Source organism: Seriola lalandi, unplaced genomic scaffold (assembly GCF_002814215.2).
Source record: "Seriola lalandi dorsalis isolate HSWRI2012SDOR001 ecotype SW California unplaced genomic scaffold, Sedor1 jcf7180002054748, whole genome shotgun sequence".
NCBI lineage: Eukaryota > Metazoa > Chordata > Actinopteri > Carangiformes > Carangidae > Seriola > Seriola lalandi.
The window spans coordinates 546,097-572,179 of NW_019525301.1; the positions used below are offsets into that span (position 1 = coordinate 546,097).

Genomic DNA, 26,083 nt, shown 5'->3' on the forward strand with positions numbered 1-26,083 from the left:
GGGGGGTGTGGGGGGGGCACACTGTACGACGAGCAGGTGATGCAGGTTGAAGATTACCGTAATCCCTGTTTAAATTATGTAAATGAGATGCCGCTGAGTGTTTTTTTTCTCCCCAAATGAACCCTCTGATTGGCACTTTGAACCTTTCACGTGAAAGTTGCCCCCCCCCCTTCCTCCCACAATATGTAAAACAGTGAAGTTTATGGAGAGTCCTGAGGTGCTAGTTCTCAGACACATGCTGGGAAAAATCACACTACGCTGCACTTCATTACCAAGGTGCACTTTTTCCAACTTCCACGTCATGTGTCTGTCAAACTGCGACTCGGTGCTATCCGTTTGGTTTCACTGTTTCTTCTGAGTGAAAGACATCACAATGACACCATTCATGGTGGACTCTCCAACAGGATGACACTCACCCCCCCACCCCCCACAACCACCCAAAGTCCAGACTTAATATTTAGCCCCAAACACTCCATATTTGGACACAACCGACAAGAAATGAAACATCAAAACCACTGAGTTGCATTTTTTCCTCGGAGAGTCATACTTGATTAATCAGAGGTTCGAGGAAAAGAGAATAAATGTGTGCACAAGATGAGGAGAGAACCATCTGAGCAAACAGTGAAAGAGACACTGAAGGCCGATAGAGAGACAGAGAGAGAGAGAGAGAGAGAATGAGACAGAGAGAGAGAGAGAGAGAGAGAGAGAGTGGATGAGTATGAGGCTCTCAAAGTCAAAAACAGCTACATTTCAGCATGATGGCAGAGAACGCTCTTGGAAAAGGCAAACCAGGAGAGTTACCCCCCCCCCCCAGCACCACCACCACCACCCCTCACCGCTGAGTGAGTGGAGTCTCCAGTCTGGCCCCCTAGAGTTTCTGCATCATGTAATTTAATTCACGAGCTGCAAAACACAGCAGAGAGAGAGAGAGGACGGAGACACGTAACCACAGCGGCCATTTATGAATGACGGCAATTCTGTGTTTTTATTGCCAGACAAATGAGTGCAAGAAAAAAAAAAAAAAAACCATCTGAGAAAACACTTGCAGTGATCGCAGGAGAAAAGTTAATCTCTTCTCTAGTCTGTAAACATGGAGAACAAGAAAATGAGCTTCTTTCTTCATCGCGCATTCCCACACCGGTGCCAGTGGTGGCCCTTTTATAGCCCTTGACCTCACGGTGCTGGCATGCTCCTCTCGACATGAAAAGGTGAAGATTTGTTTTTTCAATCCAGCAGAGCCACGTCTCAGCTATTCTTAGAGACGTTACGGTGACATAAATGGATTGCTGCAGTTACTGGAGTACGATAAAAAAACAAACAACTAAAGTTAGATTTAACTGCCAGGTTAAGTAAGGCATCTTAAGTAAGGCAGCACACAATCTAGTTGAAAAAAATTGATTTCGAAGAATTTTACACTGCAAAGAATCTGGGAAGAATTATGTGGTCTCAGTGGATATGAACTCTTCGATCCTGCAGCCCCCCCCCCCAAAAAAGTCTTCCCATTCCTGTCCCGTCCCTTCATTCCTTATTAGTTGCTGTACACTCAAAGGAATTTAACTTCTGTCACTGCAATGTGTCAGACTGAAGTGAAAAGTCGAGGGCAGTAGGATAGGTAAGCCGCAGGGAGGGGTGGCGGGTGTGCAAAAGCCTTGGCCCCTCATGTATGAAGCTGTGCTCGAAAAAAACCTGGCGCACACCAAGCCTGACATCTGATTACCCCCCCGGCCTAGTTAGAGGCTTCTGTGAGTCGAGTCAGAGGAAGGTCACACATGAAAGAGACGTCTGATCAGAGCTCAGGCAGCCAGCCACTAATGTACACGCTTACATAAATATTGACTGGATTTGGAGGGGCCGTGTAAATTGTCCTGCAGTAGAAAAGCAGGGAGATAGCTGCGGCACGCTCGGCCGAGTCCTTCAGGCTTTGAACGTGTTTGAAAGTGTTGACTTTCGCCACTTGACGAATCACTCGCCCCTTCAAAGAAATCCCACCATAACGAACCGTGTTTGCCCACTTGAATGGACGTGTAACATAAATGCTGATGTCCATGGTTTTAACGCCGCCGCGGAGGAGATAAAAACCAAATCCACTTATTTAACACTTGCAAATGGATGGTGATCGATGAGGAAGGCATTTGTCTGGATGCATTTTGAAGGAGCCTTCAAAAAAAAAAAAAAAGTTTGGCCCAAGCAAGGATTTGTATATTTGTCTAAAAGAAAACCTGCCTGATCAGTCCTTGACAAATGATGCTGTGTAAATAAGCGTAAGTGCAGATAAAGCGCGGCTTGCGAGCGGCGCTGTTCACAGTGATGGTGGGAAAGAAAAGAAAAAAAAAAAAGTCTATTGTCGCTCACCTCCAGCCACTCAGCGCGGTAAGTCTCTCAACAAAGGTTGCAAAGCGCAGCACATTTGGTTCAGATCAGCGAGGTCGTGACCCACGCTGGGTTTATTTGGACCTTTGCACCAAAATAATCACGGGGCTCTGACTCTGCTATGACAGACATTAACAGTCTGGAACCACTTCTCTCTCTAACCCCTACCTGAGACGTGAACTCGAGGGGCTGGTCGGTGCCGCGAACATTTCCTAATTATTGTTTGAATTATGTGAGTTTGGAAAGTGGAAACGTTTCTTGCAGGAGGAGAAATGCGTTTCTTGGGGGGGGGGGGCAGGAGAGTAATGTCAGTATTATGCGCTGCGGTTGTGGTTTGTCTGCAGGAACAAGTTGGCTACTTGGAGGTAAGGGACTGGGAGGAGGTCCAGATGAGACAGAGGAGCCTTCATTTTGCTTAACCTATACCTTTATGTACAGAATTCACTCAGACATGTGGTTCTTGTTTTCACAGCAAGTTTAACATGTGGTGATAATGTTAGAAAATTATTATTGCAACCATCAAATTGAGTAGTTTTTAAGAAGTGGAGGCGAGTTCTATATATATATATACTGTATATATGAAGAGGCTAGTAAAATGTTGACAAAAAAAGGCGGCAGGGAGTTTGTCCTGGGTGGCGTTCCCAGCAGCATTGGTCTCGTGTTGTGTAAGGCTGTTGTCTGTGAACAGACTGAGCTGCAGCCATGCTGTTCAAACGGCACCAACTCAAACTCTCCCCAAAAAAAAAAAAAAAAAAATCTGATAAAGGCCTTGTCTTGATGTGCCAAGGGACAGCTGGGAGAGCTTACATTTCTCTGGCTCTGATTCAAGGAATTTGAATAGCACAAGAGCACAACGCAAAAAAAAAAAAACCCTTTACCTGAGATACCTTGTTTAAATCTTCCACTCCGGGGCTGAGACAGCAGCTATGCGGCACAGCAAATGCTATAGATTATCCAGACGCTGAGGGTTTCCCGTCAGACATAAATAAATGTTTTTATTTCTTCTACTAATAAAACCCAAGATAGAGCTGGGGTTGTGTGTGTTTTTTTTTTCTAAGTCATAAGCCCAAAAATAAAGGGCCTTGTGTAAGATCCGGTGTGTGTGTGTGTGTGTGTGTGTGTGTGTGTGTGTGTGTGTGTGTGGAAACCAAGCTCCGGCAGTCGGCATGCCTTTGCTGAGAGACAGCAGCTGTTGGCCTGATATAGCATGGCTACAGAGCAGAGAGGCCACACTGTTAGAAGGAGCCTTGTTCTTTGACGAGCTCTTCTTTAATGATGGCAAAGAAAAAATAATGACATTGATATTCTAACTCTCGCTACTGATGCAAATAAAAAAAAAAAAAAAGAACATTTTGGGATGTTAATGAAAGTGATGTCAAATTGAATGGATTTCAAAGCCAAACAGAGCGATTCCCTTTTCCCCCCTTTATAGTCCAATTTTCCTTTATCTACATCAGTCGTGCTTCAGGTGGCTGGATTCCTGAGCTCTCATCATATTTTCCATGTTGTTTTTTCTTCCGTTATCACCAAGAGTGCGTGTCCTGGCAGAATAAGGCTAGATGATGCTATACGATAGGAAAACAAAAGAGAAATAGATATCTGGTGTTAATCTAGGTCGTGTCTGAGAGATGGTGGTGACCCTGCTCTTAGTACAGCTACACACAGCCCAAGTCAAGAATTCAAGGGGAGGGAGTTTTAGGTGAGATAACCCTAACCCAGCAGACAGGGAAACAGAAAAAGACCCTCTCTCCTGAAAAAAAAAAAAAAAAATGACATCAATTATTTTGAAGAAACTGACACAAGCAAATCCAAGTCCCTTTCTGCACCATAACTTATAACCTCATGCCAGGTATATGATTGCATCCCAGGGCTATTTCTGAGTTTCTTCTAAGCTTACGTGGACGCACACATACACCGGAACACCTCAGCACACTGCAGAAGAAGAAATAGGCTTCCCTGCCTTACCCCTCCTTAAACAGTTTTCCATCCTCTCTCTTGGCAGTCGCAGCCTCCTTCCATCTTTTTTCAAGGCAAACTGTCACAGAAGAAGGGAGTGTGGAAACTGTAGTGACAAAAGGCTTAATTTCCCTGTGTTTAAAAGTAAGCCCAAGGCAGCTGGGCTTATGGTGTTATGAGTGTAAAATAAAAAAAAAGAGCAGACAATGGGCTTACAAAGACCTTTTGTCCGGCCAGGATAAGCATGACGTTAGAGACATTAGACGTTAAATTACACTCCTTTTTTTTCTTTTCGTATGGCCTGCTCCGACTTTCTCGCTTTGAGACTACTGTTTTCATAAGATGGCAAGGAGGGAAAATATTCTCTTTCAAGTTAGCTGGGAACTCTTACACAGGGGGATATCCTTTACCACCTGCACATATCAATCATGCATTTGGCCAAGCAAGCGCTCGGCTGGAATACGGACGGGGAGAAAAAAAAAAAAAAAATCTGCTTGGATCTCACTCCAAGATGCAGACAAAATGGCTGCCACTGTGCGTCCGCTGGCATACCTCTCTGATTGAATGCCACATATTTATGCTGAGGTTTCTAATCAAAGCAGCTCTCTGTTAGCTGGGAGTGAAGGTATCTTTATTGACACCTTGGCGTTGACCTTGGCACGGGGCTGCGTGCTCTCAGCCGGTGGTCCTGGGCTTCTCCTGAGCCTGCCAGTTATTTTCTCTGCCTGAGCACTATTGTATGTCCTAATCTAAAGGAATTTGTGGACACAACCTGCTCAACCCCAGGTACAAGGTGTACCATTTAAAAAAAAAAAGGGGGGGGAGCAGAGCGGATCAGCATGAATAGAAGAGACAAGTTATTAAACACATGCTTTTAATAAAGCAGTGTAACAGAACTGCAAGCTCAGGCTGAAATACAGCACAGTATTCAGTTTTTTTTTTTCTTTCCACTGAGCACCCATTCACAGGTGGGCCCTGAATAGTGTCATTCAAAATTATACTAGCTTCTTTCAAGTTACATCCAGAAAAATGCAGCGATGGGAAAAGCTATGATTTCTTTTCCTGGTTACTCAGTGATACAGAGCATATGGCATATGTCACTGCATACATACAGGTGGAATTAGAAGACAGAAGTGTGCACTTGCAGGCAAGGCACCTGTATATTCTCAAAGAAAGGGGAGTATAGGGAGAGAGAACACTTTACTTCCCACTATAGAATAACTCATCCTCTGAGGGTATGGAAAAAAAAACACAGGAGTGGGGGGTGGGGGTGGGGGGTGTGGGGGGGTTCTGTCTGTGGGAGGCGCCTGCAGAACATCTCTATCTCTCTCTCTCTCTCTCTCTCTTTTTCCTCCCCTTCCCTGAAAGGCTTGCTCAATGAGCCAGCTCTGAGCCATTCCTCCAGGCTGTTTGTCAAAAAGGGAAGAGGAAGTCTTGAATGAGGCAGAGAGGTAACACTTGAAAGGGAACATCTCTCTCAGGGGAATAAGAGAAAAGGCCGACGCAAAGCGGCGTAACAAGATGGGAGAACCACGCTTATGAACAATGTTTTCTATTTGCACACATTTGCATGAGAAAAGGCGGCGCAGCAGCGGCCACCAGCTCCACACACCGGCTGGTTTGAATGGTAGGGGAGCGTTAGACCTTCTCAAGAGAGGCTGGGGGAAGCATTGGCGACCCTACGGAGGGGTTGTGTCTCCGGGCTTAGTCAGCGAAGAGAAGAAATCATCTTGATAATGGACACCAGGCTTCTTCTTCTTTGCTGTGGCCCCTCGCTGCCGGTCCAACCACAGGCCTGCTGCACCACAACAACAAACAACTGGCAGCTGACATTATTCACTGCACAAAGACGGGATGATAAACATGTTCAAACTGAAACAGCAGGTGTTCAGATCAATCCCTGCAGGGCTACTGTATACAAATACTGTATGTCAAGTTAAGGCACATGTGCAATAGTTCCTCAAGAAAATGTGTGTTCATGTGGTCCAATTAGCTCAGATATTACTGAACATCTGTCATGTACAGGAGGGACAATTATGTACGGTGATGTCAACCCTGTGTGTTTTGCATCTGTTAGGTCCTAATGGAGCCTTACAAAATGAAATCTAACATCTGCTGGCAGCAGCGTTGGCCGTGGCCTCAGTGCTGCAGCGTGTAGAGTCTGATTAGGCTTTGCCTCAGAACAGTCTCACACTCGTTCTGAAGGTCAGATAGGCACTTGAGATGTGAGGGAGCGATACACTTTAGAAAAGTCAAGTTTATTTTCTTATTATGCAGGGGAAAAAAAAAAGGTGCAGTGTGGTGAATGTTGAAGTGGCTGAGTAATTTCTGTGTTTTTAAAGAATCTTTTTAAATTCCAGCAAATGTTCAATGTAGTTTGGAACATTAGAAACCATGACCAGTCAATACAGCAAGGACGTGTGAGGATTTTGATGGACTCTCCTTTATTAAACACATGTGAGAATTACAGCAGCTTAAAGTCATTACAAATGTCGAATAAACAAATGTAACAGGAGACAAAATGGATGTATCACTGTGAATATCGCGTGATTCTAGTTGGTAGCTGCACATATTCCATCCAAAACAGCCCATTCAAATATATTCTGAAATCATTTGCGGTAATAAATAGGCAAAAAAAAAAATTATTCAAATTCATTCTGAAATGCCAAGACTGACAGTTGATGTGAGTTTCGTGAGCCGAACGCACCGTGCTGGTCCCATTCATTCGCATTAAGTTGAGATTGAGTGCACCAGACTGCAGAATGCGCCGCACAACTCGCCGCACCACATTCATCACGCACCATCACTGCACTGCTCTACAGCGAGGGCAGCAACCTGAGGCACGTCCCCTCAACTCACAGAGAATGTAAAGTAGCTTAATGCAAGCAAACAGGCAGCATTAATGCTAAAATCATTAGCTCTGACCCTGGACTCCTGTTTATTACCCTGCCTGCCCTTGTTGATGGCCAGTCTTGCACTTTTTGAAGTTGTGAGGAACCATTAAGTTTAATGAGTTTAGAAGTTTAGATTCTTCAGGATGGAATATGTTGAGAGCTTGAGGGCAGACAGAGTAAGAGAAACATTAACGGCCCCATATTTTCCTCTTCTCCTGTGTTTCATTTGAAGTGTTGATCCATAAGAAGATATATTTGTAGTTTTAAGAACCAAAAACCGTCTCGGTGTAGTTTCATATCTCCTCTCTCAGGCTTCTCTCTGGAGCTGTAGTAACAACAGAAACAGTCAGCCAATCAGAAGAGAGAGCCTCTCTTCTGATTGGCTGACTGTTTCTGCGTAATCAAACTATAGCAGATTTCAGGTAAACACTCAGAGAAACCAAATCCTGCAAGGTCCGATAGTGAGTCCGGATATACAAGGCCTGGGGCATGGCTGAGAGTGGTGACGGCTTTGTTGTGACATCACAAACTTACAGAAGTCCTGACGGCTCATTTTAAAGCTCAGTTTGTGAATACAGGCTGTGTGCATTTCTCTGTGGACTGAGCACTTTGATAATTTCACTGTATTAATATAGAACCTAGACCTGCTTTATAATCAAAAAACACATGTACCTTTATACAATATGGGACCTCAATGACTTGAATAAAAAATTTATTTTCTGTTTAATTGGTGACGTCACTACAAAAAGAGAAAAAGAGTTGAACCTCTGTATGTATGATTAATCGCAAGCCGAGATTAAAGTCATACAACGGTGGGAAAAGAAATGAAGTCCACTTCATCATCTCATGGAGCAACAACTATAATGGTTCCATATGAGAGGGAGACAAGCAAACTCTGGCATTTTGATTGATGAGCGAAATCTATAGCCTATAATCTGACGAGGGACCAATGCTAGATCATACAGCGCCACACAAACCATGTTTAAATCACTGTCAGTCTGTAGCACATTTTCATAGGAACGGCTATCGGCAGAGTCAGAGATGGGATGTGTGTAATAAAAACAGGAAAGTCCCTCCGTGTCTCATCATTAACGTTGGCAGTGGTCGTAAAACAGACTCACGAGAATCCAGTTGTTGTGTCAGAGGAGATTCAACTGTACGCCTTGTTCAAATGAAATTATACACAGAATCAGTTTCCTCTAAAATGTAGCAATAAAAACTCAACAAACAAAGCTGCATGCTTGTCAACGTCTTGTGATTTATTCTTAAGTTGACCACTGAGCCTTGGCAGCCTGTTTCTCCACTTAATTGATTTCTCTGCATGGAACAATCCCTCAATCACCAGTCCCTGCTCAGTTTTTATGTTGCCGTAATGCCCCTATCTATCAGCTGTAGGTGGAGTAAACTACCTCTATCAAGCCCTGAGGTTAAGTACTGCTCAGTATCAAATCATCAAACCGTTGTTTCTGCTGAGTGTCCCTGCAGCTCAGACGGAGATGAGTCTTCAAGATCTCTGACTCGTCCGCAGCAGAAACCAAAGAGAAAGATTTACAACTTTTTCAATGTAGTAACGCAGAGTTTTAAACTGTGGTCGACACAATAGAGGATAAATCTGGTGAAAACTGTCAACACTTTCATTAAGCTGACGGCTTTAGGAGTGTGCCACTGTTTCCCATTTCCATTTAGTTCCCTTGTGAGATTCATGCTGTGATCTTCTCAAATACTGAGAAAGCTACAATGACATGTTTTACTATTTTTGGTGCAGTTACAGAAACTCTTCAGGAGCTGTGGTTATGAGAAGACTGGGATAAAACTAGACTGCAGTACTGACACACATACTGTACATTAACTGTGGGAGAGAAATTTGGCTGCCAATTTCACAATAAGATATTCTATAGATGTAGATAAAAATGTTTTAGGGCTGCAACTACTGATTATTTTCACTGTAAATTAATCAACTAGTCATTTATAATTTCCTAATAACAAAAATGTAGTTTCCTATCAAATAGAACAAGGTAAATCATCAACTTCTCACATTTGAGAAGATGGAATCAGCAGATGTTTATGCAAAGAGGTCGAAAATGATTTATCAGTTATCAAACTGGTTGCATATCAAATTTTTCTCATTCGACTAATCACTGCAACTGCAATATTTCTATTTTAAATACATGTAGAAATGGCGTAGAACTGTGGTTTTTCACATCAAGGACGCCTAAACAGACAAAAATTGGATCACGGTCCCCATCTGATAAGATTTTTGCTTTTAGATGTTTTATCACAGAAAGTGTTTGAAGTGTTTGACCAAAATAGTCATACATTCTGTCATTGTGTTACTTATGGCAGGAATTACAGTGAAATGGAATAATTCCCCTTTTTGCTGAGGACCCACAGGAACCCCCCCAAGGACCCACCTCAAGGACCCCACTGACATTTGAAAGACCATGTGATAGGACTGAAAGTTCCACAGCAGCCACTAAATGGACGTGGAGGTGAGATTCCTGAGTCAAATGCTGTTTTGAAGGTCAAGAAGGACCTTTACAGCTCGGATATCTAACTGCTAAGGGATCATGGGATTTTTAATGTGGAAAAATGGTCAGAGAGACACTGCTGTGTGTGTTTTTTTGCTGTTAATAATGAGGTAATTTTTCTGTTTGTGTTAATAGTTTTGTTCAAATTCCAATCATATAATAATCTTGATGGAGGGTAAATCTTAAATTGATCATACTTTCATATACTTTTTGGAAACAAACTATTACTATTATTTAATCCATTTATTTTCACTGTGATTATGTGTCTTTCAATCTATTTATCTAAAAATGGCCCCAAACTTTTCGTCACAGGAATTCAAGTCTGCCGAGCCGAGTCTCTGCCCTGCGAGACAGAGGGAGGGGGAGAGAGGGAGAGAGACACTGGTGGGGACAGAGAGGCAGAGAGCGAGTAGGCGGTGATTAACATGCTGCAGTCAGGATGCATTTCAGAGGAGCACTGGGAGGAAACGACGGGCCATTACAGCACAACTAAGGGTCTGTTAATCAGCCTATTAGGGTTTAATTGAGGGTAGTTAATTAGGAGTCGGTGGGCAGTCTGTGCTTGGGGGTCAGGGGCTGACATGAGAAGCAGCTGGCAGAGCAACCTGAGCCGATTGTTGCTGATCCATTTACACAAGGCCAGTGATTGATTGGCAGGAAAATTAGCCTTAATTACACCTGTCTATTTCTGCCCCCTTTAAAAACTTTAGGGAGCCATAAATTAACCCACGAGCTCCAATGAACAAGGGGCCTAGCAGAGACTGTGTTAGAGCAGAGCAAACACATTTACAGTAGGCCCAGACTGTACGTCTCCACAAAAATCATCAAGTGCCGGCTCGCCTTTGAAGACGCAAGCTGTTTAAACTGAGTGGAAAATACAATATTCTGTGTGTGGTGAGGGACAGAGACAAAAGCAGCCTTCTGGCTGGAGCCAAGCATAAGCTCACCTCACACCATCTCTAGACTGAGACGACTCCACATCTTAAAAATCTTTTTCTTTTTTTTTTTTTTTCCGCCCCATATGGAGCAGTGGAAAACAAAGATGTGCTTGTCCTCACTTCTTAAAACCAGCTCTGCAAAGGGCAGCGGCTACCACCAGAAGCTGATTATGGACTCTTTAAAGTTAGATTTGTTTTAATGTCCTGCTCCTGCCTCAGCTGGACCACGGGGCACAGGAATGTGGCTCACTGCTCGGATTGGCCTGCTTAGCCTGGGGTGGATTCATCCTGTCTAGGGCCAGACAGGAGCAACGGAGCGGGGCCACATTCTGCTTGCCCATCTGGGGAATAAACACATTGCCTGCATAAGGGCCAAAATCTAATAAGGGCCTGACAAAGGTCTGCTTCTTGCCCCAGAATGCCAAACAACATGTGATCCCCCTTAGGGAAATAAGTTCTATGCCTGTTCCTCATAGCCCTCAGGGTCAGAAACAACGCCTCAGGATAATATCTGGAATGTCTAAAAGGAAAAGGGGACGCAGTTAATTTGCAACAAAAGGTGGCGTTTTGCTTCCAATTTCTCAAGAAACCGTTCAAATATCGCACTCCTTCTTGCAGTGGATGGAAGCCCCTGACACCACAGAGGAATAAAGGCTGACTGACATGCGTGCTTCGGACCCGCCTCCGACAGGGGCTCACTTCACCTTTCTGTCAGTCACCGCTAAGTGCTATCTGGCTGGGTCTGAAGCCATCTCTGGCTCTGGTGACTTGATACCTCAGTAACTGCGGAGAGGTTTGAGGTGTTTAGTAGCTCACTGTGGGTTACCTCGCAACTCATGCAGCCAGTGACAAGTAAGAAACTGCAAATGAGCCGCTTTAAAGAGCGTCATTGTTACATGTTTTAAACACAGATGTGGTATTAACCTTGGCGGTTTAAGATAAAATGCATTATTTTGCATTACTGATACATTTAAGTGATTTTTTTTTTCTCAGATTCAGTGTTGTTAATGTTAGCCAGAAGGCCAAAAGCCCACTGATTCTTTGATAATTAGTATAAGCTGTAGCAATATGATCATGGGAGCAGGTTGTGTCAAACATAATGAAGCTGATCTCAGGACTAGTATTCAATTTTATATCCTTGCTGCCAGTAAAGTAGCTGTATTTAGAACAGCCTCTTTTACATTTCAGACACGTTTGATTGTGACCTCTGGCATTTTTCCACCACATTCCTCCTGCTCTTCCTCGAGCTAATCATGCAAAAAGAAAAAGAAGAGAAAAAAAAAAAAAAAAAAAGCATTATGCATCTCAAAGAGGTTAAATGAACAGAGGTAACTGCCAGCTAATCCAACTTGCATCATCTGTTACAAAACTGTGCCGGCGCAAACACGCCTGCTATTTTTGGTCTGGCGCCCCGTCGCATTGGAGTAGTTGACACTGAATAAAAACATGGCTCTGCTGAATTTTAGCCTTCCAATCATCACTTTCCAATTCCAATGACATGCAGTTTATATATTTATATAAACATTGTATTAGCTGGGACACATTCCTGTTGGCTAGCCCTCATCCAACCCCATCCCCCCCCAAAAAAAACAAAAAAACAACACACACACACACACACACACACACACACACACACACGCAAACCCCCATTCTCCATATTAGAACTGGCATCTCCCAATGTCAGTTTATTTTAAAGTAGTTGTTGCTGCTCACCCTCTGCGACCTAAGAATGTTTGCTGAGGATTTACAAGGCGACATTTACAACAGCAGCCCAGGCGTCTCCATTCTCTTCCTATTTTCACACTCAGAAGCCCACACAGAACATCCCCTTCACCCTGAGAGCTCAGGCACGGTCATTCTGGGATTGTGACATTGGCTTAGTCATATTGCACAAGCAAAGAGGCTTGAAGAAAGTTGTTTTTTTTTTTTGTTTTTTTTTTGTTTTTTTTGTGGGAAAATACACAGCAACAAACTCTTGCCGTGCTGGACTTCCAAGCACAGAAGACAAAATGCTTGGATTACATTTACCCGGTAAACATGTTAACATTTGCTAAATAACGTGTAAGTACACAGTCAATCAGCTATCTGAAGATGTGATTAGAGAATAAGCTTTGGCTATTGAGCTAAGCCCTACATACCAGAACCGATCCCACTGTTAAACTGAATCAGAACTTATTTATCAAATCCTGGTGGTAAACACGGGCAGATCCCGACCACAGTGCTAAGATTTTTCAGCTTGCAGAGCAAAAGCAAACACACAGCTCGAGGTTTTTTTTTTTTTTTTTTTTTTTTTTATGAGAAAAATGTCTGGCTGAACAAGGAGGCATTCATGTGCTGAATCATACCAGCCTGTAGCTCGGTTAGAGCACAGCCATCTGCTATCACACTCCCCCGCTAAGAGCCTGTTCTAGAAGGACGAGCTGTGGATCACCATGTACATGTTACATCCATATAGACTTACTGGAACTAACACTTCTACTACAGGAAGAGAAAGCAGCTCTGTGGCTGTTGACAGCGCTGTGGTTTTCTGCCTCCTCAGGTGAACGTGCTTTTCACTGCTCCATGTAATATGATTGTCCTTTTTACAGAGCAGCGCCATGCTACGCCTTGTGAATGGCTGTTAGAATTATCACCTCTATAGGCTTGTAAGCCACATTTCGTGTGTTCGAGAAAAAAAACTAACATTTTCCATTCAACTGTCATGGAAAATGTCACATTAGCAGTTTCTGAAGTTTATTTTTTTTTTTAAAGCTGCACTCAATCAACAATGGATCAAATTGCTATGTGTAATGTAAAACGGGTCATTTATAGTAACAAACTCTTTCAGAATTACCACCAAAGTCTCAAGAGAGTCTAGAGAGCTACTAAACCTTTTAGTCCCTTTTAGCTCATTGTTTTGGTTTTCCCACCAGCAATGTTTCCTTCAGTGAAAAAGTACTTGATAAACGTTTCTTGAATTGAAAGATTGAACTAGCTAACGAACATAGTGGAGGTTTTAGCAGATAAAGAACCAGATATCTGCCTAAGGAGTTGGTGAAGACCAAAACAGAGCTAAAAAGGTCAGTGGATGTCAGAGGTACATTTTTTGGTTCTTACTCTAAATGAGTGCAAACCTTGCTCTTTGTTTGTTGAATGTGTAAACAAAAGACCATTTGCTAAGACATTCACAATACAAACTGTGTAACCAAGTGTCCAAAAATATCAATTGATGAAACTATAAAACAGATGCCAAGGGTTGATACAATGTTGGAGTTCAAAATGTTGGAGGCAAATCTGACAAGTTTAAACTGACAGACACTTTTCAGCTTCTACTGACAACATCTTATTCAACCTTTAAGATAACACTGGAGATTCAAGCTTCAAGTCAATGGATTAGCTGATCAACAGAAAACTGACTGAAGGCAGTTTCTGGTAACCGTCTTGAGCTCTGGGAAACTCTCAGATGATGAAAATCTGAAAAATAGTTAACATATTGACTGATAATGAAAGTAAAAGTCAACTGCATCATCACAGAAAACCTCACATCCTGTTTGATTCTTACATATTCTTGCAGCAGTCGTTTTAAAAGCATCAATGGATTTAACCATTTTCTTCATTGACTACGGTACATGTAGTGTACTTTGGAAAATATCTTCAATAACAAATGTCATCAACCAAGTTCTATAGATATAATATTTGACAGCCACTGAGGTCATGCAGCGTTTGCCTGAAAAAAAAAACAAAAAAACAAAAAAAAAACCCAACACTTCCTGAGAGACGTGATGAGAAACCAGATTTGAAGGCTTCTGCTTTTCTAATGCATTGCTTCCCACACAGGACGTTAAATAGGACAACAGTTACAAACTGTTGGTTTCAGTTCAAAACATGACGATGATACTGCCTTGAGGTGCTTGGGATTAAATTCCTTTGATTCACCACTGCAAACCACAGAGTTCACAGATCCAATCACCCGAGGTGAAAGATGCAACCCACTCAGCTGAGAACATGTCGTTATGACACTGCACTGCTTCATATTGTGGTCTGACAAAAACCATGACATGGAACTTTTTCTCTCGCCTGAACCAGCTAACAAAGCAGGTGTCTTGGAAATATGAACCACCTTGACTATCAGATTTCCCATCTGATGAAAAGCACCAATGTGAAACAGCAACTCTGAACTGTCTATACATTTCTATTTCAATGGCTAAATGATTTATTTTGTTGGTTTTTGTCTAGTGTTCCCTCATCTCTTCAAAAGAAAAGGTCACTTAATAGGGTGCTTTGCTACCTCCTTAGGCTCTTCATGTCCTCTCTCCTCATGTGTTCTGCTTGTTGGAGAGATTTCGTGACTTCCTTCACAATAGCTCAAAAACAAGACAAACACAAGTGGAGCGTTCTCCCTAAAGCGAAATAGTTTACACTTTTTTTTCTCTTTTAAAAAAAAAAAAAAAAAGGTAATGAATCAACAATGAATCCTACAACCAGATATCTCCTCAAGTAACCAAATACAGCAACATCTGGAACCATTAACATGACTCCCCAACCTTCTTAAGCTCACACAAGCTCATACGAACAGACACTGCAGATGAGACACACTTCCACTCGTATACGTTCATGCGACATATGAGCTAATCTCTCCTCGCTCATCGGCCAGTGGCCGACTCCGGCCTCAAGTCACCAGGATCCCAGTGAACCGCTGGCTCAACTCGTCCTTTGTCAGGGGATCTCATGACAAATCTCAAGTAGCACGGAGCTTTGAGACGCTTGATCGTGTTACTTGAGGGAGATTATAAATGAGGACTAACATGTCACATCTTAGTTATGGTGTTGCCATATTTACAACCACATTATGCTGAACCGCAGGGGGAGGCTTGTGCCAAAGGACTTGTGGCATTTTTGTAAGTAGTTAGTGTTCGACTGCATAAATGACAGGATAGAGTGATCAACAGAGCACAGATGTGGGAGTCTTCTTTTCTTGTAAACACTCTCCACAAACATTTCTGTGAGCAATGCGCTGGTCAAAATGCTCCGGGGCAATTTCACTGAGGTCTGACAATAAAGCCTGCGACAAACCATATTTGTCATCCTGCGGCGCGCGGTAATACACACTTGTAATCCACATAACCCTCTCCATTCAGTGCAGCCATTGTGTGAGATTCTGGCTGACAACTGTTCTATAAAAGCAAACCTTTGTGATGCTGAGTTTTTCAACGCATCCCTCAAGTTGACCTCAGGGTGAGCTGGCCTTTCCACACGTGATTCTGTTTAAAGGCGAGAAGAAGGATGCTACGCGGCAGCTCTGTCGTTAGGGATTTGTCAGCTAGGAGGCGAACACAGGGCTCTTTCTCACTCAGAGAAAAACCAAAGACAGACATCCTCGCCTCAGGTTTATCTCGGCACTATCTGCAGTGGTGCCCCACTTAACAAAGCCTCCGCCTGAGTGTTGAATGGTAGAAGTATATGTTGAAACCTTTACTGCCTGAAGGATTTACTTTCTTGAGCTGGAATAAGAACCCCAAAATGCAAATCGCTCATTCGATGTGTCACATTTGCTGCTTTCAGCAGGAGTTTAATTTTCAGAGGTCACTGGAACAGAAATACTGAGTGATGCTCCCGTGCTTCCTCGCTGTTGTCATCTTTTGAGACAGACAGCAGCTGTCACATAATCCAAGCTCCACATCAACAGAACATCAACTTCTGTTTTTTTCCCTCCTCCAGGAAACACTGCAGTGTAAGCCATACCTCTATTATTCTGTCGTGGATTTGAAGGCCTCCTTCCTTGTCCGCTGGACCATTCTCGACGATCTTGGACACAAAGATCCCTTCGTTTGAAGTGCTGTCATTTTCATCCTGTGGGACAAATAGCGTAAATATCATATGGGGAAATGATAAAAGCACAGTCCTCAAATTGTTAAAACCTTAGTAAATTAACTGCAGACATCTAAACAGGAGAAGTGTTAGGATCATCGAAGGTCGCAGTGTTAAAGGGTCAGTTCACCCAAATAACAAAAAATAAAAACGTATTTTACCACCCTGACCGAGTGGTGCAGAACAGAACAACAGTATAGTACTGAAATCGAATGGGATACTTAAAGACACCTCAGTCAGAGTGCTAACTCTAATTAATAACTAATGGTCTACTTCCTCTTTCAGGGACATCGTGTACAGCGAATTTACAGCAACGCTTCAACGGGCATACTACTTCGCCTTACAATTACTCCTATCTTGAGAGTTGTGGACTAACTAGCCCTTCTAGAGACCACAAAACCTGGCAGCTGATTGGTCTTACCAAGCCATGCCAAAATAACAGCCACATGAAACACTTGTGTCAGAGGCTACAGGGATATTAGCTATTTCCATTTTAATGAATAGCTTCTTACACAGACTGTTGATTGGAGGCTGGCAGGGAAAGCAAAAGCCAAGTATTATCTCTGCTCTCTTATGGTCGAGCTTGATACATGGGTTCTGTCACAACAGCGAGAAAGGTTGCAAATCTACAAGACCACAGAGTCGGGTAAAAAAAAAAAAAAAAAAAACTCTTTTTATAGTTTCCCGCCATAAAAAGTTTTACTGTGATAATCTATATCGTTACAGAAAAGTGCGTCACTGCGGCTGTGGAAAAACAGGCCTGTAACAGTTGAGTACAGTCCCGGTGAAACAGATACAGGGAACAGCATTTCAATGGGACCTGCAGACAGAAGAACCATGTATGGAGGACAGAGTTGTAACCAGTGTTGAGATATTTTCAACTCTTCACTCAGCAGAGCAAGTGGCATCATTAATGACTTTCCCTTCACAGCCTCGAGGCAGAAAACATCGTGGCTGTGAAAGGTTCAGGGCGGGATATAAGACCCCTTTCCTCTCCTCTGTGTTTACCTCACCACCAAAATCCCCTCAATTAGAGACAAAACAACTGCGGTCAGAGCCATAATCCCAGATTTAACTCTCATAAAACTAATTATAGTTTTTTTAATCTGTGATGCCAAATCCGCTAAACCAGACCAATATATAAACACAATAAAAACTTGATAGATGCGGTCCATCTATCCACATGCATGACTGTCTTAACGCTGTGTCAGTCAGTACAGAGAAAGCTTGTGGTGCTACAAGTATGTGCTATTCATTCCTGGGTTGCCATATGACACTTGGCTGATCACCGGGGGGGAGATGAAACCTCCAAGACGCTCGGCTTTTAACCTACCGCGCATGGCCTTCCTCCTATGATGTTAAAACCCAGAGATCCGCCCTCACGCAGAAGGACAACCGTCACGCTTTTAGTCTCGCCTTCCTACAGACAGACAGAGGAGAGACATGTGAACAAAGAGATGGCAGGAGGTTATTCACAATAATCTATTATTAACTCCAGGTGAGCGACAGAATGATTGAACCTGGCACTTAAAGTGGAAGAATAGAAAAGAAAAAAGTGATCTTCTTATTAGCAGATTATAGAGGAGCTGAAACACATAAGATTACAAATAGAGCAAAGAGTATTGGCATGAGAAAGTTAATGACACCGTCCTTAAATATAAAGGGCTGGTGTGAAAGTTTAACTGAAAAAAAGTGGCTTAATGACACCTCTTTATTCACATCTTCTGAGAAGTTAATCAATGTTACAGTAAAACCACAATTTGAAAGAGAGCCACTTTCAAGCTAAAATATAACTCACATCATTAACAATGTCTTACAAGCTGTAGGGAATGGAAGGTTTACATGTGGCCATAGTTTTAACCAGTTATAATGACAACTGTTTCTGGCAATTGTACTCTAATTGTACTAGCTGTTGCTAATTAATGTTAATTCTGTGAATTTTCAAAACAGAAGAAGAGACTGTGACCTGCTCTCGAGTTAATAAGCTCGCTGCATGCCAGTGTCTGTGCTATTAATGCTCGTGGCAAGACGGCTTGGTCAAAAGATAATATTACTCTAAATAAACCTCTGTGGTAAAGTTTCATGTCAAACTCAGACAGCTAGCTAACGGCTAATGTTAGATGACTAGTTGTCGAGTGTGAACAACAGGAACTGGTAAACAGCCAACATTAGCTTGGTAGCTGTCGAGTGTAAATGACAGAGAGCTGCTAAACACCGTTGTTTGAATCTCCTGGTTTATAGTTGTTTTTTTTGAGTAACCCTAATCCTAACCTAGGGCTGGGAGATATGGCCAAAACTCGATATCGATATTTATCACGTTAAATGCCACATTGTTATTTCTTTCAGGTTTAAAGGCTGATTTTTGGTTCCGAGTGAAAGTTAAAGAAACCACAAAGTCGACTGTGGTTTTAAACTGTTCTATTTAGTCAGAACATGACAAACACTTGCCAACCAGCAGGACGTTTAAAAACTCTGAGATACAAGCATTCAAAATATGATAAATAATGAATGATTAAAATCAAAATCCTTTTCAGTCCTTTTTACTCAACAAAGTGAATAGAAAATCAAGTTCTGCAGTGTGATACAGCGCACATGTAACATGATCAGACTGCAAAATAAAAGAATAAAAAAAATAGACAAAGAAGATTTCCACCGGGAACTGGAATTATTGCTGTAGTTTTATCGCCCAGCCCTACCCTGACCCATATATCACATTTTATCTTATCACTTTAAAATTTCTGAATTTTGAGCTATGAAGCAGCTTGTCCTGTCAGTAAGCGGAGCAGTTAATGTTAGCTTAAACATGATACTGAATTTTCATTTATTTAAAATAGTCACAATTCAAATAATAAAAATGCCTCCCATAGTTCACCGCTAAACCTCACCCTGACCAGTGCAAAGAAGAACCACCCGCCCTTCCCTCTCACAAACTGTTGTCCTATGTAAATTAATACACCACTGGACTTCTTACTCAGTAGCAACATGACATGAAGAACTCTGGGAAAGTCGCAGAGTCAGCTCTTAATCTGTTTTCTAAGCGGGACTTAGAAGGGAGTTATGAGGTAACATAATTTCAGCTGCCACTCCAGTATGCTGCAGCATAGTGGGACTAAATATAAAGCAGATATTATTGGCATGTACAGTGTCCTGACTGCCATATAGGCTAAAAAGGCCATCATGTGCATGTCAGGCCACGCTGGAATGTGCGCTCCTGCACCGTGTCACGGCAGCATTAGCAGCAACACATGCTTCCGAATTATAGTGACTACAGCCGTTATTGTCAACAGGAAGACAGTTGGCCATTACATTAAGGAAAACTGAGTTGAATATGACTAAGAATTTGACAAAAAAATAAATTACAAGCTGTTCCATCCACTTGAGTTTGTATAAACCTGCCAGAAGCCTCAAAACAAATTGGATGAATTTTTAAGGTGTTTTCACATTTCGTCTGCGTGAGCCATTAAAACGAACTCAGAGTAATTAAGCAGAGTTTTCTCCACATCTGCGAACACTCTAGCAAAAGCTCTAATCCCCTAAGAAATTAAGTGAATCCCTTCAGGAGGTTGTGCATTTACTAAAACAATAGGTATGCCTAGGTGATAAAAAACAAAATGTCCTCACCACCAAAAGTGCAAAAAGTGGTCATGCGGACATCACGTGGAGAGGGGGAACACATGGGGTCCGTGTCAAGTAAACAAATGTTTAACATTAACTTTAGTGGGGGAAAAAAAAAAAAAAGAGGGCAGCTGAGGAAAGAAAGGAAACTTGCAAACTGCTGCTCACTGGTTGGACTTGGCAAACTGACGGTGAGCCTTCACCTCAGCACCAGTCACACTTTCCGAGTCTGTCCTCCATCATCAGACTGCCTTCTCCTCTGTCTGCCTCTTAACATAGAGGATCTAATTATAGTGTAGGTACTGTAATGCAGGGTGAAAAAGGAAAATATTGATTCATGAACTGTTGGCCTGTGATCAAGAGGCAGAAACTCAGTGACCTGGTCATCTAAGGCGTTTCAGCTTGGGTGGCTTGGATGGGGTAGATTTCAGATCAATGAGAGGATAATTACTCAGCGAAGCTGAAGCATGTACACAAAGAAAGTAGCGGCCTAATAAATTTATGTTTTTTCTTTAAGGGTTACTTTCTGTGACTTCTAGATGGTTTTTATTACCCCGATCTCTGTTATATTCAATTGACACCCATATGTGAGAGATAATTAATGGAGTACATTATTCGGTTAAATTATCTCATAGATTCATGCTTTAAAATGAGTGCACAATTAGCCTAATCAGATTAGCCCGATCAAATGCAATGGAGGCTCAATCTTCCGGGTGTCTTGTGATTTTGATAGATGCTCTTTATCACATCACGTAGCGAAAACACCGTCATCCGCAGCAGCTGAAGAAGAGCTCGGTTCAAAACAGGAGATCTGAGGCTTAATGGAAAGTGTGACAGCAATTCCAGCAGCCCTGAAGTGAACCCGGGCGAGATCTGAGCTCTTTGTTTTTGCTTTGTTTTATTGCTCTTCCTGGCCCACTGAAGAAGCTTGAAATGTGTTAGGACTATTATTGGAAACTGCAGTCAGTTATTCCACATAGCCAGGTCATCCCTCACAGTCGGTGCCTGGTTATTATAAGAGGACATTAAAATCCTCCATCTGGCTGAGGAAGCCTAAGCCGAGGAGTGACAGAGACTAAAAAGAAGAAAAAAAAACTAATGTAGGTTATCCGTCAAACGTTGCATGAAATGATGGGTCTGTATTCGCTCTCTGACAGTGATTCAATAAAACAAATATGTCATAACAAATCTGTATTAGACCCTTCTCACCACGGACATTTTGTATTGTGAAACACAGCTAGTAACGGATGCACTTCATTTAGTTGTTCCAGCTCTATGCTACTGTGAATGCTGGCTCACTAGCATGGCTTCAAAAGGATGTCCATGCCCGAGCTTTTTCCTGCTATGACATGTCAAAACATCCCTCGTGAGAACGGTTTACAACGCCCCGAATTTAATCAAATCTGACTGATCCATGATCAACTGATCAGTGAAATCACGCAATGAAGTTAAGCCCGATTGAAGGGGTCAACGGGGGTGTCGTACGTTTTGATTTATAGTTGAGAGCCGGTTGCCACACGTTGATATGACCTCCACAACAATAGATGCATGTGTTGTATATGGTCAGGCTGTATCGTGTTTTATGTTCTCCAGAGTAACTGTGTTCACATTCTTTCATTTACTTGTTAATAGAGCAACACTGAGCTACACACATAGATTTATAGGTAACTTTATAACATTATTTCACTGTGTCTCGTTAGGGAATAGCAGACTACCGCTGTGTAATCACTGTGTTTACGTCCAGTCACTCATACAGAGCTGTGATCAGAGCAGAAGCTTTGCAGTATAATGTTACAATACTCTTTAACTTCCATTATGTTGCCTGTGCTCTCATCAAACATCAGAAACCATGTACGGGAAAAAAAAACAAGCAGCCAGTCACAGCTCTTTCTACATCCACGTGGGTTTATATCCGTCGACGCCACAGCCCGGACGTGTAGGAGGCGCAACGTCAGCCTACAGCGTAACCTTGGAGCCTACACGTGTAGCCGCTGTAGGTACACCGTATAGCACCCTGAAGGCAGAGGTATAAATCCAGCTACAGGCTCCGAGAGAGTTTCAGTGGCAGCCTGCAAGTCGCCTGCCTCCCACGGCTAATCTCACTTGTGACGCTCCGTTTCATACTGCCATGTGTGCTTTGAGATTCTCCCACCAAACAATCCCATTCACTGCTTGACTGGACCCAGTGAAAGCGCCTCTCTAGAAGAAGAAGAAGAAGAAGAAAAAAAGAAAAGCCTGCCAACTAACCACATCATCCACAAAATGTTGTTTCTTCTCCTCTCAGCCTGCTCTTTCTACCTATGTGGATGATATCTGGAACAGTTCCCATGTCTTTTATGTATGTTCAAGGTGTGCCCTGCCCGCAGAGGGGACTTACTGTTTACATTGGGTTTCACTGGGGAATAATGCATCGGACGACGTATATATCTCGGCGGCAGGACTGAGATGCCGCTGTCAGATGAACTATGATAACCAGCTGTGCTACAGGCCCAGCAAGCTTCTTTAAACCAGCATGAGCGATTTCACCATTTCCCAGCATCGGTGCTTTTGATGCGCAATTTACCAGTCTACCGGAACACATTTTGCTGGGAACAGAGCCCATAACGAACAAATGAAACCACCAAGCAAAAAAATGGAGAAAAGAAGAACTTTGTGTGAGAAAATGAGAGAGAAACTTCACTGACAAAAACATGGAGTTAAGAGGTGTAAAATTAAATAAGAGCAACATCCAAGGAACGTTGCCATTCATCCAAATTTCATTATGTAACACTGTCAGCGGTGTGTGTCCAATCTGTGCAATTTGTCGTGAATCAAAAGCTCCTCCTCCTGTTCTTGGACAGATTTTATAACACAGCCTGATTACAATCTGACCACTCCCCTCTGCTGATCAAAGCAGCAGTGCAGCCACCATTCACTAATTCAATTCATTAACTGACTTATGAACTATTGCATGTTGATATTTGGTCTCTGGGTTTTTCAATTTGAACCATAAAACATCCTCACCCCAGAGCTTCCTGCCTACATTCCTACATTTCTTGCACTTTTTCCTAAATAGAGGCCTGATTTAAGCCCAGAGATTTAGATACTTTATTATCCAGAGATTCAGAGGAAATGCAGCATCTTTAAACCCCTTGAGCAGGAGGGAACAAATAAAAAACCTTTCTCATCATCATAGTGTGAAGCATCCCCAAAATATTGGCTTTTTAAGGCCTTTTGGCCCCTCAGAAGTCTTTCAAGCACTGTGGAGGCTCCTATTGAAAATCAATATCTCCCACCACACTCACACAACTTTGGTGCCAGTAACTCTGCTAGATCCCCGATTTGAATTTGTTATGACTGTCTCGAGGGAAGAGTGAACATCGATGACAGAGAGCCTCAAACAAGCATGCTGCGCGCTGGATATATTACTGGAACCTGGCTCTTGTTGTGTACAGAACTGCAGTAAATATTTGGCCCTCCCCCATTGACTGCCAGCTGGCCAGAGACACAGCTGACATCCATGTCTCAAAGCAGACAGTGAAGAAACAAAGCCCTGAGCACTGTAGGGCTCCTGAAAAGTTGGAATTGTCAGAAAAAAAAAATCATAGTAAACAGTTTGACTTCCATTTTCATCTGTGAAGAGATTAAAAAAAAAAAAAAAAAAAAAAACTGCTACTGACCCAAACAATATGGTGGCTCAATAAAATGAGAGATACTCAGTCCCAGAATGCAAGCAAACATGCAGAGAAAGATATTTTAAAGCCTATAAAGTTGGCTCTTAAAGGTTTGCACAGCAGGATGTCACTATGGATGGGTCAAAATGTGTGTTGCTGACACATATTTAAGGGGAAACTGCTCTGTCTAGGTCTGGACTACCAAGAATGAACTTTTGGAAGTCATTGTAAAACATACATTTTGAGATGTAGAGGTATGTTGTGCTGTTTTCTTCTTCACTGTATGTACTTTAATAGAACAAGCTCTACAGGATTTCCCTCAATAGCAGCAACAGCAGCAGCAGGAGAAAGAAGTGTGGATAAGACAGAAAAGAGCTGCCTGTGCTCCCTGAGAGCAGAAACTTTGTTGCTTACCTTGCAGGAGAACGCCACGGTCTTGGTGAGGGAGTCGATCCTCTCGCTGTACTCGGTGAATTTCTTCTGATATTTCAGCGCTGTCATCTGCAGCTCGCTGTGCACGGCGGAAAGTTGTGCCAGGAGTGACTTCTCCCTCTTGTTGGCTTTAATAGTCTGCTTCTTGAACTCTCTATCCAGGCTGATGATTTTGCAGTGCAGCGCGCTGTTGTGCGCCTTCAGGGCTCTCAGGCAGCAGTGGCTGTTTAGTTTCTGCTCTTTGTGGGTGAGCATCAATCCGCAGCCGCTCTCGCATATCCCTACCGGTCTGTAGTCGCACGTCTCCCGCATGTGAGCATCCATGTCCCGCAGGTTGAGCACCTCGTTGCATCCTTTATTCCTGCACTTCGCCGGGGAGTAGTCGCACATCTCTGCGTGCTCAGCCAGATGCTGCAGCTTCACCACCGCATCGCAGCCCCTCGCGTGGTTGTCACATTTGATCTCCAGCTTCAGGATGAGGTTTTTCAGGGGCAGGACGTGGTTCAGCTCTTTGGTAGAGATCCGCTGACATTTGACGGGGCAGCTGCTCTGCTGGACGACCCAGGGCAGCACGCAGCCCGAGCAGAAGACGTGACCGCACGGAGTCGTCAGCGGGTCCTCCAGGACTTTATTGCACAAGTTGCATTTGAAATCCGGGTCCACGGTCCCCTTGAAGCGGTCCAGCTCGAATCCCATGGTTTTCAAAGTCCAAATCCAAACTTGTGTACTCCCCACCCCCGCAGATCTGAGTCGGAGCAGTGGGGCGTTTTTAGCTGGTCATTGGTGGAGCGCTCACAGACAGACTACAAGCTCTCCTCACTGTCTAAACTCTACTAATTGACCGAGACTTTTGGTGCCTTCAGGTGTGCCTCGTAAACTTATACTTTAAAGTTCGAAAAGTTTGTAAGCCTAAAAAAAATAATGACTTTAGTGAACTTTTCAAGTAGAAACAACTTTGTTGTGCAACTGAAAAATAAAAAGACAACATCTGGATAAAGTAGACTGTTGTTAAAAGTTAGAACGTAAGAATTAGAACAGGAAGTTACAGTGGTAATCTATTCTAAAATATACCCAGATTTGATTATCTATCGATCACACTGCACACGTGGTCTTCGTTACAAAAAATGTCAAATTATAACTCCCTTTGCGTGACCTTAACCGGTAGGAACAACAGTTTTGCAGTCAGTGAAGGCATCATTCCTTGGGGCGAAATTGTGGCGGAATTTGTACCGTAACTACTCTTTTAAGTGCGCACGTGATAAAGTTTGGCATACAAATGTTTTTTTGCTGTCAAAATAGGCCAGGAAAGGTTTTATTCAGAGTTGACATTTTGTTGTTTATACAATTATCTGCAGCCATTGAACACACCACGGTTGTAATTTATTTGTTGTGTAGACTAAATCTAAAAAGACTAATATGAGGTATTATAAACTTGACCCAGTGTAGGAGGCTCTAATTTGTTTTCATTCATAGTCTGTGATTTGAATGCAGTCTAGATATTGTAGCCTGTAGGGATGATATTATAGTTTGACAGTGCAGCTACAGCTGTATATTCCTCACCTCAACATAGAAATATTGATAAACTGCCAAATTCCAGCATATAGGCCTAATGTCAGACAAGGTGACATGACAGTTCGATAGTTACAACACAGTGGGTGAGCGTTCAGGCATGCACAACACTTGTGAAAACAAGCAACTTTGGAAGGACATTACCGGCACAACCACAAGCGAGACTTTCAAGTTTCAACACACTTTGAGTGAGGAGGAGATCAGGTAAAAGTTGGGAAAATCGACCTGGATCACAATGTGTGGTATGAAAATGAATATTTCAGGCACCACCGTGGGATTCG

At 42.7% G+C, this 26,083-nt stretch overlaps 1 protein-coding gene across 2 annotated transcripts in view; it reads right to left on the reverse strand.

Annotated features, from left to right (window-relative positions):
* Positions 1-25,039, reverse strand: part of pdzrn3b (PDZ domain containing RING finger 3b) — a 97,005-nt gene extending 71,966 nt beyond the window's left edge. The window contains exons 1-3 of one of the 2 annotated variants that reach the window (XM_023424675.2): positions 24,216-25,039; positions 17,867-17,953; positions 16,408-16,515 (exon numbers count right to left, since the gene is read on the reverse strand). In XM_023424675.2, coding sequence (XP_023280443.1) covers positions 16,408-16,515; positions 17,867-17,953; positions 24,216-24,929 — 909 coding nt within the window. In that variant the 5' untranslated portion in view covers positions 24,930-25,039. The remainder of the gene's footprint in view (positions 1-16,407; positions 16,516-17,866; positions 17,954-24,215) is intronic. The other variant, XM_023424676.2, reaches the window with a different exon arrangement.
* Between the last annotated feature and the right edge of the window lie 1,044 nt (positions 25,040-26,083).